The sequence below is a fragment of the Scyliorhinus torazame genome, chromosome 9, assembly GCF_047496885.1.
Source record: "Scyliorhinus torazame isolate Kashiwa2021f chromosome 9, sScyTor2.1, whole genome shotgun sequence".
NCBI lineage: Eukaryota > Metazoa > Chordata > Chondrichthyes > Carcharhiniformes > Scyliorhinidae > Scyliorhinus > Scyliorhinus torazame.
The window spans coordinates 240,380,338-240,394,620 of NC_092715.1; the positions used below are offsets into that span (position 1 = coordinate 240,380,338).

A 14,283-nucleotide genomic window follows, 5' to 3' on the forward strand; every position below is an offset into this window, starting at 1 on the left:
TTATTTTATAATGTAAGCATTCATCGGGAAAGGCCTCCCAAATGGCTCAGTGAGTTTGCCCTGTGAGTAGTTACATCACACAAACCAGGAAATTGCAGGTTTGCTTGTGCTTTGTTAACTGATCGAATGCAGGGGGATGCTTGAAGCTGTTCAATTAGCTTTATTTTCCTCTGCTTAGAGGCAGAGAAAGCCATCCAGGGTTTGCACTTTTGATTACTGCCCAGCAACCCCTGCTAGGAATGTGTGATGTGGGTTTTGAATGTGGATTTTCAGTGTGCATTAGAGGTTCAGCTCAGGTGTTTTTAGTGATTGAGGGATATAAAGCAGCAGGTACATGTTACTGGAGGGATGTTGATGTGCTGCAAATTGTTGAGTGGCGTACCCCAGGGATTAGTGGTGGTGCTCCTACTGTTTCTAATTTACATTACCAGTGGATTCAGAGGCTCGGTGCAAGCTAATCAAATGCACAGGCAGTTTAGAGTGAATCAAATGTAAAACGTGAGCAGACAGTGCCAGCTCATCCTTAGTAAAGTGGGGGTGTGGGAATAAATTGGACAGCTCTTTCGAAGAACAAAATGGCCTCCTACTGTGCTGTGAGATTGAGTGGTTTGAGGGTGAGTTTAGTGACCGATTTGTGACCGCTAGCATTACCAGGAGGCATGATGTCGTCTGCTGCTGCCTTGCATGAGAGAGCCGGCAAAATCTCCCAGCAGTGCCGCCCCCCCAGCCTGAAAATGGTCAAACAGCCAAATACACGATCCACAAAATGTTTCGACACGATTAAAAACGTTAACTTCTGCCTGCTTTGAGTCCAACAGCTGTGCACTAACGTGCACTCGACTCTTGGGGTTTGCTGATTGCAGTTTTGAAAATTGCATCCTCACCCTCCCTGGCTCATTCACAAGCTCCTCAAGGAGCTTTATTGACAGTAAATTGGAGCTGAGCGGATTCCCTGTCTCCCCCCCGTCACTACCACCACCACCAGTCTCCCATAGAAAATCACAGCACATTTTGGAGCTGGCACGAGCTCGTGCCATCCTCTGGGAACACGATTTTCAATTTGTGCCTGCATCCCTTCCCAACTTTGCTGGCAATTGAAAATCCCAGCCTATTATTCTATTTCAAGGAACGATCTAAGTATTACACAGGAATAGGGGAGCTGGTTTAGCTCAGTTGGCTAGACAGCTGGTTTGTGATGCAGACCAAGGCCAGCAGGACAGCTTCAATTTCTGCACCGGCTGAGATTATTCTCAACCTCAGGTTAAATCACAACTAGTCAGCTCTCCCCCTCAAAGGGGAAAGCAGCCTATGGTCATCTGGGACTATGGCGACTTTACCTTTACATAGGAATAAATAATGGTAGACATGTGTACAACCATGAAAGGTGTTGGAAAAGCTAGGGATGAAGTTCAATGAGATTTAGTACTTGCAGCCTCCATGCAATTTCCCAACTAGGCTGAATAGCCATCTGGAAAAGTAGGAGAATGGCCCATGGAAGTGTGTGAAAATGTTTTGTGCAAAGCAAAGAAAATTAGAGTGAATTTTGCATCCAAGTCCAGTCATTGCAAAGTGGCATTCAAGAAAGCAAAGGGAATGCTGATCAAAACAGTAGGGAATAAGTTGCTGTGAATCAAACATAAAAATGTGCAGTGCTACAATTGAATAAAACCTTGATTGCTGTAGCCAGTTTTAGTCAACAAGGCATAAGGGAGACATTCAAGCTTTGGAAGATGCTGTACCGAAGAATGTTGAGACTAATTCCTAACATGAGGGGGACTGTGTTGTGAGAAAACCCCCCAAAGATTTTGCACTTTTCGGCCTTGGAATAAATTAATTGAGAAGCGACCTCACAGAGGCATTTAAGACAGCAAACACGATGAAGAAGTTATATGGGCAGCACGGTGGCGCAGTGGTAAGTACTGCTATTTACGGTGCTGAGGACCCGAGTTCGATCCCGGCCCCAAGTCACTTTCTGAGTGGTGTTTGCACATTCTCCCCGCATCTGCATGGGTTTCACCCCCACAACCCAAAGATATGCAGGTTAGGCGGATTGGCCACACTAAATTGCCCCTTAATTAGAAAAAAAATAATTGGTTACTCTAAATTTCTATTAAAAAAAGAAGCTATATGCAGTTTAGTGCTTCAAGTTGAGGTAGGATAAACTGGTGGCATTTTTAGACTGCTGTCAGCAAATTATTCACATGCTCAGCAACTAGAATACATTTCTGGGCACCACATTAACGGCAAAAATAAATCTGAATCATCCAATAAACGATTGGATGCGGTGATGAATGGACTGTTGATTTTTCTTACCCTCTGTTTGGATGACTTGGGATGGATGGGGCCTTCCTCATCTGGAGCCGGCCTGTGTGTTCTTGTGACTAAGCCTACCAGGACTTTCGATCAAGATTCAGACATGATTGGCGCTGAGGTAAATTACTTAGGATCAACCTGCTTCTTGATGCATCACTGCCTTCTGAAGAAGTTTTTTTGGGGGGGTAGAGTGGGGGGGAGAGGAAAACTGGAAGAGGAAGTTGATAAGAAAATAGGTTTTTCAGAGGGCATGCCATAATTTCTCTCTGCTGTTTTAGTTGGTGTGTGAGCGACATTTAAAGACGTCAAAAAAGCTGAATGTTTATGAAAGCCCCAGTGATTTATTTCACAATGTAAAAGAAGGAATGTATTGATTTTCCATGTGCTGTACCATCATTCACTCAATAGAAGTAAATAAATGTTTATTATTCTTCAGCGTGACTTCCATGTTTTCAGCCTTGTTTTGGACGGACTTGGTAAATGTCACACTAGGGATCCCCACTTTATTATATGAAGTGGCCGATCCAATATTGATGTGAATGTGATATTTCTGTGTTTTGGTTCTGTAGTTGTGAGATTGAACAGATGGGAAGAAAGTGAACAAGATTTAGACAAATCTCCACTGCATTAACATGTCTTCTAGCTGTTAGATTGTTTTTGTTCTTTTTATGTCTCAGTCAAAATGAAGGGTTTTCAGCAACATAAAATCTGACAAACAGACAGCATCAAAATCTTACAGACACGTTGTTCTGCTGGAATGATGTTGCAATAAGAAAAAAAACAGTTCTTAACTAGCTGAGAGTCGATCTGAGTTTAAAACAAAAATCAATCTTCATAGATATAATGCAAACTCCAGTACAGTCGCAACTTGCTGTTGTGCTTGAGAGCATTTATGAAATTATATTTGGCTGTGACTGTCCTCTACTCGTCAATAGTTTCTCAATGAATACGATATCCATGTCAGATTTTCTGGAGCATTTATGAATTCAGTTCTCTGACGGATTGGGAAAAGGGATGAAAGCCACTGCGGAAATCATCAGCTCAGTCAGCCTTCCAAGAGGAATCTGCCTGCTTGCAAGAAAGGTTTACTGAATCATTGTCCGGCACTTTTCTCTCGTTTTTCTGGCACCTTGGCCCGAATTCTCCGATCGTTCCGATTCACTTTTCCTGCCGACAACACAACCAGCCAGCGGATTTCCCGGCGGCATGGAGTGGTTACAATGGGGAATCCCTTTGACAAGCGGCTGGAGTAGAGAGTCCCGCCTCCAGCGAACGGCGCGCCGCCGAGGAACACGTGGCTGGGGCACGGGAGGAACACGTGGATGGGGCACAGGAGAATCCCGCCCCTGGTTCTGTATTTCATGATTCTCCCACAAATCTTTCAAGCACTAGCTTTTGACCCACGTGCAATTATGTCACCTCCATGAAATAGTTCTCATTTCTTTCGAAGGGAATCACAATTAATCCAGTGATGGTGGAAACAGGGTTGTGCGGTGGGCCATTCGCTTACAAGTCTGCATTCTGGCCCTGAGCTGTGTGATGAAAGTCATTACTGTTTGTTGTCCATAAAGTATCTACAACGTGAAATTAATCTGGTCAGCCTCAATCGAATTCCCAGTCCGAACTTGGGCCCACACCATGAGACATTCTCTAATTTTGTACGGAGTGATGATCTCACTCAGAGAGACTGGCAAACGGAGCAAGGTGTCACACTGACCCAGTAGTGGGGTGGAACAAAGTAGAGGGAGCAGTACTCTGTAGCTAATGGTACTACACATGATCTTGGGGACTGAAAAGGGACGTGTTCCACTCCTCAGCGCCAACCTGAACTTGATGAACGTAATTTTTTTTTTCAATTGTAGCTGCCTGCTGAAAAATATTTCCCTGTGACATCGCAATTTATTTGATATCAATATAATTCTATTGAAATGTTTTTACATTTTCAATTTACCTCATTGAAGTGGCATGAGAAAAATACATTACCAAGTGGTTTGGGGTTTGTTTATGCATCATTCATCAAAACTCACTTTGTAGCTCAATCGAGGGCTATCTGTTGTGTCTCTGTACGAGGAATGTGAGCTTGCCTTAGATAGTTCCTGCACACTGGGCTAAATCGCTGGCTTTTAAAGCAGATCAAGGCAGGCCAGCAGCACGGTTCAATTCCCGCCTCCCCGAACAGGTGCCGGAATGTGGTGACTAGGAGCTTTTCACAGTAACTTCATTTGAAGCCTACTTGTGACAATAAGCGATTTTCATTTCATTAATTTCATTTCATACGTCTCGGGTGAACATATCAAGAGCTGCATTTCAGGGCTGTTGTGTAGTTAGGAGTGGCATTAAAGACAGCTACTTTGCGGCTTCATCTCTATAGTTTTCTTCAGAGTTGTCACGTGGAGGAATTAAGTGGGTGTGATAGATAGGCTGTCCTTTTCCAAAGGCAGCAAGGAAAATTAGAGGGCGAGTCAATCTGCATAGCTGTTCGTGCAGCTCATATTGTTGACTTGAAAGTAAAGCTGATAGAAGTTGGCAAACTGACGCTCACTCGGATGTTAGATAGTTGGAGGAACCAAAAATTGAGGGGGTGGAAGGAGCGGGGTGGATTTGGTGCGGGACTACATCATTTCTTGTGAAGAAAAGTGAGGAATATTTTCCCTCGGGAACAGAAAAGGGAAATATTTCATGAGGGGCCAAAGGTCCCCATTGCAAATGCACTTCTAAGTGATGCATTAAATGGGATAAGTTGAGACCATGAAATTGAAGTTAGATACTGTGCGTGTGATAATACAAAGTATACAACTGACAAGATGGAGATATAAATTGCTCTATTTCAAGTTTCAGCTCCATGGAGAATTCAATACAGGGAGGCTATGTTGCGTGGCTAATTTTGCATCAACCTTGAGGTCACATTAGATGCATAGATTTGGGGGAAAGATTTCCTCTGGTTATATTATAGATTAACAATATTCTTTCGCAGGGATCCTACTGTTCACTGATTATGAACAGGTGAACATGTTCTTTTAAGACATTTTAACCATTTAATCAGAGAAATAGTGAATGTGCGGAATCTTTCAGCAATGTTTATGATGTTGCCGACATACAGTGAGAAGTCAAAATCATCCTCCCCTCCACTGCGGCGTAACCTATAAATATAAAGTCAGTATATGTCTTTCCTGTGGCCTTGCAGTGTATTGAAAACCGAATAAATGACGCTTTGCTCTCTATTTTGGTTAGTGCCAATGTTTTCAAGTACATCCTGCCTGTTTCTGTAAGTATTTGAATCATTGTAAACCATGAGGGTCTGACACTTTGTCAATGATATAAATATGATACTTCACAGTCAGCAGTGACAGTAACACGCCGTCACAACATGGCATTCCCACCAGTACCTTTGAACACTTGCTGCCTCAGTGAACCTCATGTTGTTTTAACCTGTGTGCCACAGAACACAAGTGCTGGAATAAACTGGGGTCAACTATGAGGAACAGGCCACCAACCTTGCAAGTAATCACCTGTAGAGCCTAATCCAAATTGTTAAATGTTCCCTGAACAAAGCTCCACAACCAAGGTAAAAATTATCTTCTTTTAAAGAGTCAGTGCCCCTAATCCACAGTCAGCAGTCGCAGTACAACAAGAGCTTACATCCCAAGTGTTAAATATCTTCATTTCCAGTAATTCTGCCAGAGGAGCTAAGTCCATATTGACAATGAACAATTTTAACCCTCTTGGTTTTTAGATACAAAAGTCTTGGTAAACTGTTATCAGTTTCATGAATTTAACTATCAATGCACAAGAAAATGATCACTGCCCTCTTTACAGTCGCTGTGTCCTCTTTCCACTTGTGTTCTCTTTCCATTTGCTGTGTCCTCTTTCCATTTGCTGTGTCCTTTTTCCATTTGCTATGTCCTCTTTCCATTTGCTGTGCCTTCTTTCCATTCGCTGTGCTTACTTTCCATTTGCGGGGTCTTCTTTCCATTTTCTGTGTCCTCTTTCCACTCGCCTTGTCCTCTTTCCATTCGCTGTGTTCCCTTTCCGCTTGTTGTGTTCTCTTTCCATTTGCGGTGTCCTCTTTCCATTTGCTGTGTTCTCTTTCCATTCACTGTGTCTTCTTTCCATTCGCTGTGCCCTCTTTCCATTCGCTGTGCCCGCTTTCCATTTGCTGTGTCCTCGTTCCATTCATTATGTCCCCTTTCCACTCGCCTTGACCTCTTTCCATTCACTGTATCCACTTTCCACTCGCCTTGTCCTCTTTCCATTTGCTGTGCCCTCTTTCCACTTTCCTTGTTCACTTTCCATTCGCGGTGTCTCTTTCCATTCACGGTGTTGTCTTTCCATTTGTGGTGTTTTCTTCCCGCTTACCATGCCCTTTTTTCATTCTCCGTGCCCTCTTTCTTATCCATTTGTCCACTTTTCATTTGCTGTGTCCTATTTCCATTCTTCGTGCCCTCTTTCTTTTCGCTGAGTCCTGTTTCATTTTGATTTGTCCTTTTTCCTTCCACCATGCCTTCTTTCCACTCGCTGTGTCCTCTTTTCATTTGCTGTGCCCTTAATCCGCTCGCTGTGTCCTCTTTCCATTTTCCGGGCCCTCTTTCTTTTCGCTGTGTCCTGTTTCATTTTGATTTGTCCTTTTTCCTTCCACCATGCCTTCTTTCCACTCGCTGTGTCCTCTTTCCATTTGTTGTGCCCTCTATCTGCTCGCTGTGTCCTCTTTCCATTTGCTGTGTCCTCTTTCTATTTGCTGTGTTCTCTTTTCACTCGCTATGTCCTCTTTCCATTTGCTGTGCGCTCTTTCCGCTCAGTGTCCTCTTTCCATTCACAGTGTCTTCTTTCCATTCACTGTGTCCTCTTTCCATTCGCCGTGTCCTCTTTCCATTCGCTGTGCCCTCTTTCCATTTGCTGTGCCCGCTTTCCATTCGCTGTGCCTCATTTCTATTTGCTGTTTCCTCTTTCCATTCGTTATGTCCCCTTTCCACTCGCCTTGTTCTCTTTCCATTCACTGTATCCTCTTTCCACTCGCCTTGTCCTCTTTCCATTTGCTGTGCCCACTTTCCACTTTCCTTGTTCACTTTCCATTCGCGGTGTCCTCTTTCCATTCACGGTGTTGTCTTTCCATTTGTGGTGTTTTCTTCCCACTTACCGTGCCCTCTTTTCATTCTCCGTGCCCTCCTTCTTATCCGTTTGTCCTCTTTTCATTTGCTGTGTCCTATTTCCATTCTTCGTGCCCTCTTTCTTTTCGCTGAGTCCTGTTTCATTTCAATTTGTTCTTTTTCCTTCCACCATGTCTTCTTTCCACTCACTGTGTCCTCTTTCCACTCGCTGTGTCCTCTTTCCATTTGCTGTGCCTGCAATCCGCTCGCTGTGTCCTCTTTCCACTCTCTGTGCCCTCTTTCTTTTCGCTGTGTCCTCTTTCATTTCGATTTGTCCTTTTTCCGCTCACCATGCCTTCCTTCCACTCGCTGTGTCCTCTTTCCATTTGTTGTGCCCTCTATCTGCTTGCTGTGTCCTCTTTCCATTTGCTGTGTCCTCTTTCCATTTGCTGTGTTCTTTTTTCACTCGCTATGTCCTCTTTCCACTTGCTGTGCGCTCTTTCCGCTCAATGCCCTCTTTCCATTCGCTGTGCCCTCTTTACATTCACTCGCCCTCAATCCGCTCGCTGTGTCCTCTTTCCATTTGTTGTGCCCTCTATCTGCTCGCTGTGTCCTCTTTCCATTTGCTGTGCGCTCTTTCCGCTCAGTGCCCTCTTCCCATTCGCTGTGCCCACTTTACATTCACTCGCCCTCAATCCGCTCACTGTGTCCTCTTTCCATTTGCTGTGTCCTCTTTCCATTCTGCGTGTACTCTTTCTTTTCATTTTGTCCTCTTTTCATTCGCTGTGTCCTCTTTCCATTCTCTGTGTCCTCTTTCATTTTGCTTTGTCTTCTTTCCGTTCGCAGTGTCTTTCTTCCATTCTCTGTGCCCCCTTTTCACTGAGTCCTCTTTAATTTCGATTTGCTCTTTCTCCGTTCAGAATGAAAATCCTGGTCACTGGGGAGGGTTGAAACTTACTGGGAGTTACAATTTCCTTTGCCTCTTTTTTGACAGAGTGTGTGAGTTTTAAGCTGACATCAAATCTTGTCAAACCAAAACCTGATCCCCCAATTGAAATTGGGTCCATAATAATATAATAAAAGCAAAATACTGTGGATGCAGGTGAAAGGAAATAAAAACAGAAAATGCTGGATGAATTCAGCATCTGTGGAAAGAGAAACAGAATTAACGTTTCGAGTCCATATGACCCTCCTTCGATGGGGCCATGATGTTCTGCATTTGTTCCAAAACCTGTGAACATATGGAAGTTCCTAAATGAATAGGATTCACAATAAGGATGACGTTATCATAACTGTCCAGGATGACAAGTTAACTTGTTATGAACTCGGGAAACCTCAACTGCATTGGTTGTACTTCATTAGAGCTGGGATGTCGTTTGAAAAGGAATGTTATGAAAATGTGTGTTATTTGAGACAGAACAGCAGCAGTCTTGGTAAATGTGCAGAGAAGCATAAAAGAGAAACCAGTTCGTCCAATCTTTCTCTCCAATTCTCTTTATCTCTCTCTCTCTCTCAAACACGCTGGGCGTGATTCAACAGGAAAAAGAGTCCACTTTTGAGCGTTTTACGCGCCAAGAAAGACCTCAGTATTCAACGATACTTTGCCGTTTTCTTTGGCCTCGGCAAGGAACTCCGCGTTGAGGCCGCACTTCACTCATTTCCTGCACTGACGGGCGCAGCTCATCATTGCAGGAAGACTACCTGTGGATCAGGGCACCATTTTTAAAGGCAGCTCCGAACCTTCTGACCCCCATCACGGCCTTCGGACACCCCTACTTCACCCAACATGTCTTCCGGGATCTTCGAGCCCCCCTCACCTCACCTTTTATGGGCAAGGCACCCGGGGCCCGACCTCTGACAAAGGGAACCAGGAACCTGGGCACCATGGCATTGCTAGCCTGACAGTGCCAACAGGGCACCCTGGCACTGCCAGGATGGCTATGCCAAGGTACCAGGCTGGTGGTGCGGGTGCCAGTGGGTGTGCTCACTGCTCGATCGCCTGGGGTCCTCCCTCCCTCCTCCCCCCACCCACACACACACACAGGTGACGTTACGACTAGCCCACGTTTATGTGGACCAGTAAACGGTGCCTGGTCAAGGCCTCGCTGGGGAGGCCATTAGTTCCCAGGCCCCGAGGGAATCTGGCAAACCCATTTTAAAATGATCATTAAAATGCATATCTGGATCTCGCAAAGTGAGGGTGAGAGTGAGATCCAGACCGCAACAACGCGCGAGATTCAGCGAGCGTCGCAAATCTCGTAAGGGGCCTCTCACAAGATTCAATGGCCCCATCGCGCCACCAAGTCTGGCCTGACGAGGCCGTTAATTCCCACCCAACCGCTCTCTCATCTTTCCTTGCTCTATACTTTCTGTGTTGTCCCATACCCTTCGGTTATTGCAATACAGTAATTGCAGTTTGCTTGAAAGAAAAGTAGCTGCTTGCAAGCGAGGAAGAGAGCCTTCCCGACTCTGAAGCTTGACAAAAATGTTCCTCTACATTTACACAGTTAAAAGCAAGGTTGCTGTCAGTATGAAAGTGATCTGATCAGCGATAATTATATAATGATTCACTTGAAAACATTTTATTACCAATCTACTTTGGAGAGGTGATGGGTCAGTGACAGCAGGCTGGCACATTTGCTGTGATATAGTGCCTCTGTTGTTAGTGCAATGTCAGCTGTGATTTCTGCCTCGCGTTTCCCCCCGTTATTTAAGCAAAAAAGCCGTCATGCTGCTGAATCTTTAGAACAACATCTTGAAAATTGAATATGAAAAATGTGTTTGTGTATTGGAGGTGACAAGTCATTGTAAAATGCGTTCAACATTGATTTTGAGACCTGATTTTGGTACATCAATAACAGAAGCAACACTCTGCTCACTACATGGGGGATGCTGGCACCAATTCAGGACCCCCATCCGTGCCTATTGCACACTTCACTCAAAAGTCTCCTCCCTTTTGTATGCGCTTTTCTCTGTAACCTACACTGCAACAGACCTGGGAATGCTAAGAAGCATCTGGCTGTTGAGGATTACTGTTTAGGATGTGGATTGGGAGTGACAGGAGTGGACATCCATTGTCATTTACTGTTCTATCATGATGGTCGAGGACAGGGGGTGGGGAAGAGTTCTTGTTCCCATTCCCTGCGCGTTGGGTACCTGCAAACTCCGTCTGTTTGGATTGGAGGATTCCACGGATAGATGAACATGGAGACGGGGCTAAGGAAGAGGAATTTGAAGGACTGATCAGGATTTTCTTTTTATTTTGTTTCGGCTTCACTTTACATGATGTCTGCCTGTAAACTGCAAAGGCTGTTCCAGTGGAATGGTGATTTACATGGTATAACGCCCTTTCTGACCTATTCTGTTTCTGTTTGGGCAATGTCGGTTGTTGTAGTTGCACTCATTTAAGAAGCAGATTTAAATGGTAAATGATCTGGAAATGCAAAAGGATATTGCAGAGTTTCTAATTCTGTTTTTTTTGTCTGTGCTTTTGCAGGTTCTGAACACACAGCATCTATAGTTTCAGACTGCACTTACTTGCAGCAGCTTGTAAGACAGTGAAAACGAGGCTGCCAAAGGCTGCTGGTGCCAAGCTGTCGGATGATGCATAAAATCAGGCCTCTGGTGGTGTTCCTGTGCTTCCTACTACGTACTAATGCTGAGGGTAAGTCCACTTCTAGCATTAGATTTAACTCATTTTGCAGGGTCAGTTATTGGCCCCCAATCTCCCTCCCATATTAAGGCTCCTGCATATCCTCGTTAAACTTATCCAAAGGTTATAGCAGAAGGTCTGCAGAGGGACATATGAGCCTATCTTTAGATCTGGCTGCCATTTTTTTTTCTTCGCACAGTTGGAAATGGAGCCTGCATCAGATATCTCACTGCTGTGTATGCTTTCATGTTTCTCATCACAAGCTCACATGCTTTCAGAAACTACTGTGTTGTGTGCCTGAAATTGCTGGTCATCAGACCGTCCTGAGGATGGTATAATATGCAATAATGTAATGCGCTATGAAGCTGACAGAAGCTTGAACACTGGGGCAAATTTCAGGCGTCATCTTGGCAATTGTTTACAAGTGCAACAGACCCAGTGTGATGCAGTATGCTTTAGTTAATTCTGTGAGCCAGAGTGCTTACAAGTCCATAAAAGAGTCACATTTTTGTATGTTTCCCTCAAAAATCGTGCTCTGTGCTGAACTCTCCTTACAGGGTGACACCCAGCTTGGCAAGAAAGTAACATCCAGTATTGAGAAAGATTTGTTTTGCTGTAATTTGGAAGTGACTTCTAATATTGTGTTCTTGAATACACATTGTGTTCTTAAATATTTATCAACCCAGGTTTTTGTCTTGTGATCTGTCCTCCCCTGTCCTTTTGTTCCGTTAATAATGTGAGAAACGAGTGATTAACATCAGCGTATTGCATGACGGTCCTGACTCCACACACCGTGGCATTGGCTCTTGAGTAAACAATGGGTTCCCGTAGCTCAACAGCTTTGCTGTTTCCTCTCTGATTAAAATGAAACCAAGGTGGGTTTGAAGAATGCAGAACGACAAGACAGCAGAGTCAGGAGCAGACACCACAGGTCCATCAATAGAAGATAAAATGAACACAGACTTACCGTTTGTTAGAAATGGTTAGCAAAAAGCAAGAAGCTTCCTTTGTGTGGGAGCCGATTGCAGTAACCATATGCCACTTGCATTGCGATGCATTCACTGCCCTGTGGAGCCATCTGCACTCTCTCTGCCAGAGATTTCTGCCAATTGCACTGGTCTCAGTGCAATAGGCCCGTGGTAATTTCAAACTAAACAAAACGTTTCTTTGCTTTAAATCTTCCAGCCTTGTTTGTATCTTTAAGGAAAATATTCAACCTTTGCCAAACACCACTTTTAACAATGGAAAAAACAATAGGGGTAAAAGGGTTAATTCAAATAGGTGAAAGTGATGACTTGAGAATGCACATTTGATAGAGAGGACATCTATTTTAGAAATGTTGCTGTTTTAAAATCTGCTGTTGCTCATTGTGTCAGAAAATAATCCAAAATGCATTATGTTGGGCTCAAATAGAGGACAATTAATGACATCATTAGATTACAACCGTGAGAAGGGAATAAAGGGTCAGTGAGCATGAATGTATTTTTGCTGCATCCATTTGTTGATGAAAATGCATCCCAACATGTCCAACAAATACTTGGCAAACTGTCCGTTACAGGATCAAAAAGGGAGGGTGAGAGAAAGGGAGAGAAGAGTTTGGAGTATTTGTCTCCTGCCATCTGAAATTAATACAGTCGATGTGATTTTTTTTTTTGAACGTACTGGATGGATTGATGTTACTGTGCAGTGCATTTGCTTCTATACAGCTGAATTTGTACATTCATGGGCAGATGCATTGGTTGAAATGAGCAATCTGTACCTGTTTAAAATGAGGCTACTGAAAATCCATTCATTCTTCACATTGTTGTCTGAATTTCACACATGCATGCTCAGCAGTACTGAGGTGCTGCAGTAATGTTACTGAATGATGTCATTCAGTGGTATTGGTCATTTGAATGTCACAAGTAGTAACGTGTGGTCTTTGTCCTACAAAAGAAAAGTATTTCTGGTGCAAAGGGTTTCTTTTTAAACACTGGTTTTGGAGTAATAATCGTTTAAGATGGATAATTTGTACAGGTGAACAAATCGTCGGGAAACAATCAATTAAATTGGGTAATAAACATACCATCAACATTTTAATGCTGGTTCTAATTCTGAAGTTGGGACACACCTGTAAGACCCCCTTCAGGCAACATAAAAGAGACTGTCTTCTTCTCCAGAACTAATGACCCAATAAAATTGAGGGAATACAAAGCTTTTAAAGGAGTCATTTTCAAAAATACGATTTTGTTACTTGGCAGATCATTCCAAAATAACATCCCCCTACTCTGAAGTATTCAGAGGGTCTTTAAATGCTGGCTGGAAGGGCAGTACTTTTTCAGAAATCTCGCACGTTTGACCGCCATGACTTTATAGCAATTATATACGTAAAAATATATTTTCCTCCTGAAGCCTGAGAATTATTGTTTCAACAAAGTTGCGTTGTGCATTGTGGAAAAGGAATGGGATAATTTGAAAAGAAGCCAAACCACAAATTATCATGTCAGCTGAAGCAATAATTTGTCCCTAAATAACAGGTATAATTTCATACATGCCGAGAATTTAACATAGAGATCTGCAAACGGATTGATTTTCAACTTAATGACACATGAAGACACTAAAAGCAAATTGACACATTGACAGGGTGATCAATGAATGTATTTGTAGATGGTTTGATTATGGTGTTGTACTCGCCAGTGATACTTTGTGATTTGCATTTTGTTTACCACAAATGTTGAAAGATATTGTTGCGTCAAGCATATGCTGTAGCATATTAGATAAACATCTGAAGCAGAGGTAGACATGGGGTTATGGGTGAGAACAGAGCAGAGTGTTAAAAACAGCAAATGCTGAAAAATGTCAGCAGGTCTGGCAGCAATGGAGGAGGGACCATCCGAGTAAACAGGCATGTTTCTACTACCATGTCACGCCCTGCTCCACACGTGCTACTCGCTATCCGTGATCCAGATAATCTCATTTAAATATGCGTGGCCATCTTGACGCCACATTCACCCAGTGCCCGGGAATCACCGGCTACACCAGCGAGGCCTCAATGGGCGCTGATTAGCATTGGTTTCCACAGGCGGAGACCAGTCACAATGGCTACTCAGTGGTCTCGGAGGTCATTGGAGTCCCCTGGGTGGTCAGGGACAGGGCAGGGCCCTACCCTGGCACCCCCGGCACCTGGACACCAAAGCAGTGCCAACTGGACACTGGCAGTGCCATGTGACGGGATCTGAGGGGAGCCATGCCTAA

The 14,283-nt window shown here is 43.8% G+C and overlaps 1 protein-coding gene across 27 annotated transcripts in view; it reads left to right on the forward strand.

The window, feature by feature from the left end:
- The window catches only part of LOC140429768 (receptor-type tyrosine-protein phosphatase delta-like), a 3,491,723-nt gene that overhangs the window by 2,781,124 nt on the left and 696,316 nt on the right, over window positions 1–14,283 (forward strand). For 26 of the 27 annotated variants that reach the window (XM_072517184.1, XM_072517188.1, XM_072517191.1 and 23 more), the window contains one exon: window positions 10,894–11,061. In XM_072517184.1, the coding sequence (XP_072373285.1) occupies window positions 10,998–11,061 (64 nt within the window). In that variant the 5' untranslated portion in view covers window positions 10,894–10,997. Of the gene's footprint in view, window positions 1–10,715; window positions 10,735–10,893; window positions 11,062–14,283 lie in introns of those variants that run through there. The other variant, XM_072517187.1, reaches the window with a different exon arrangement.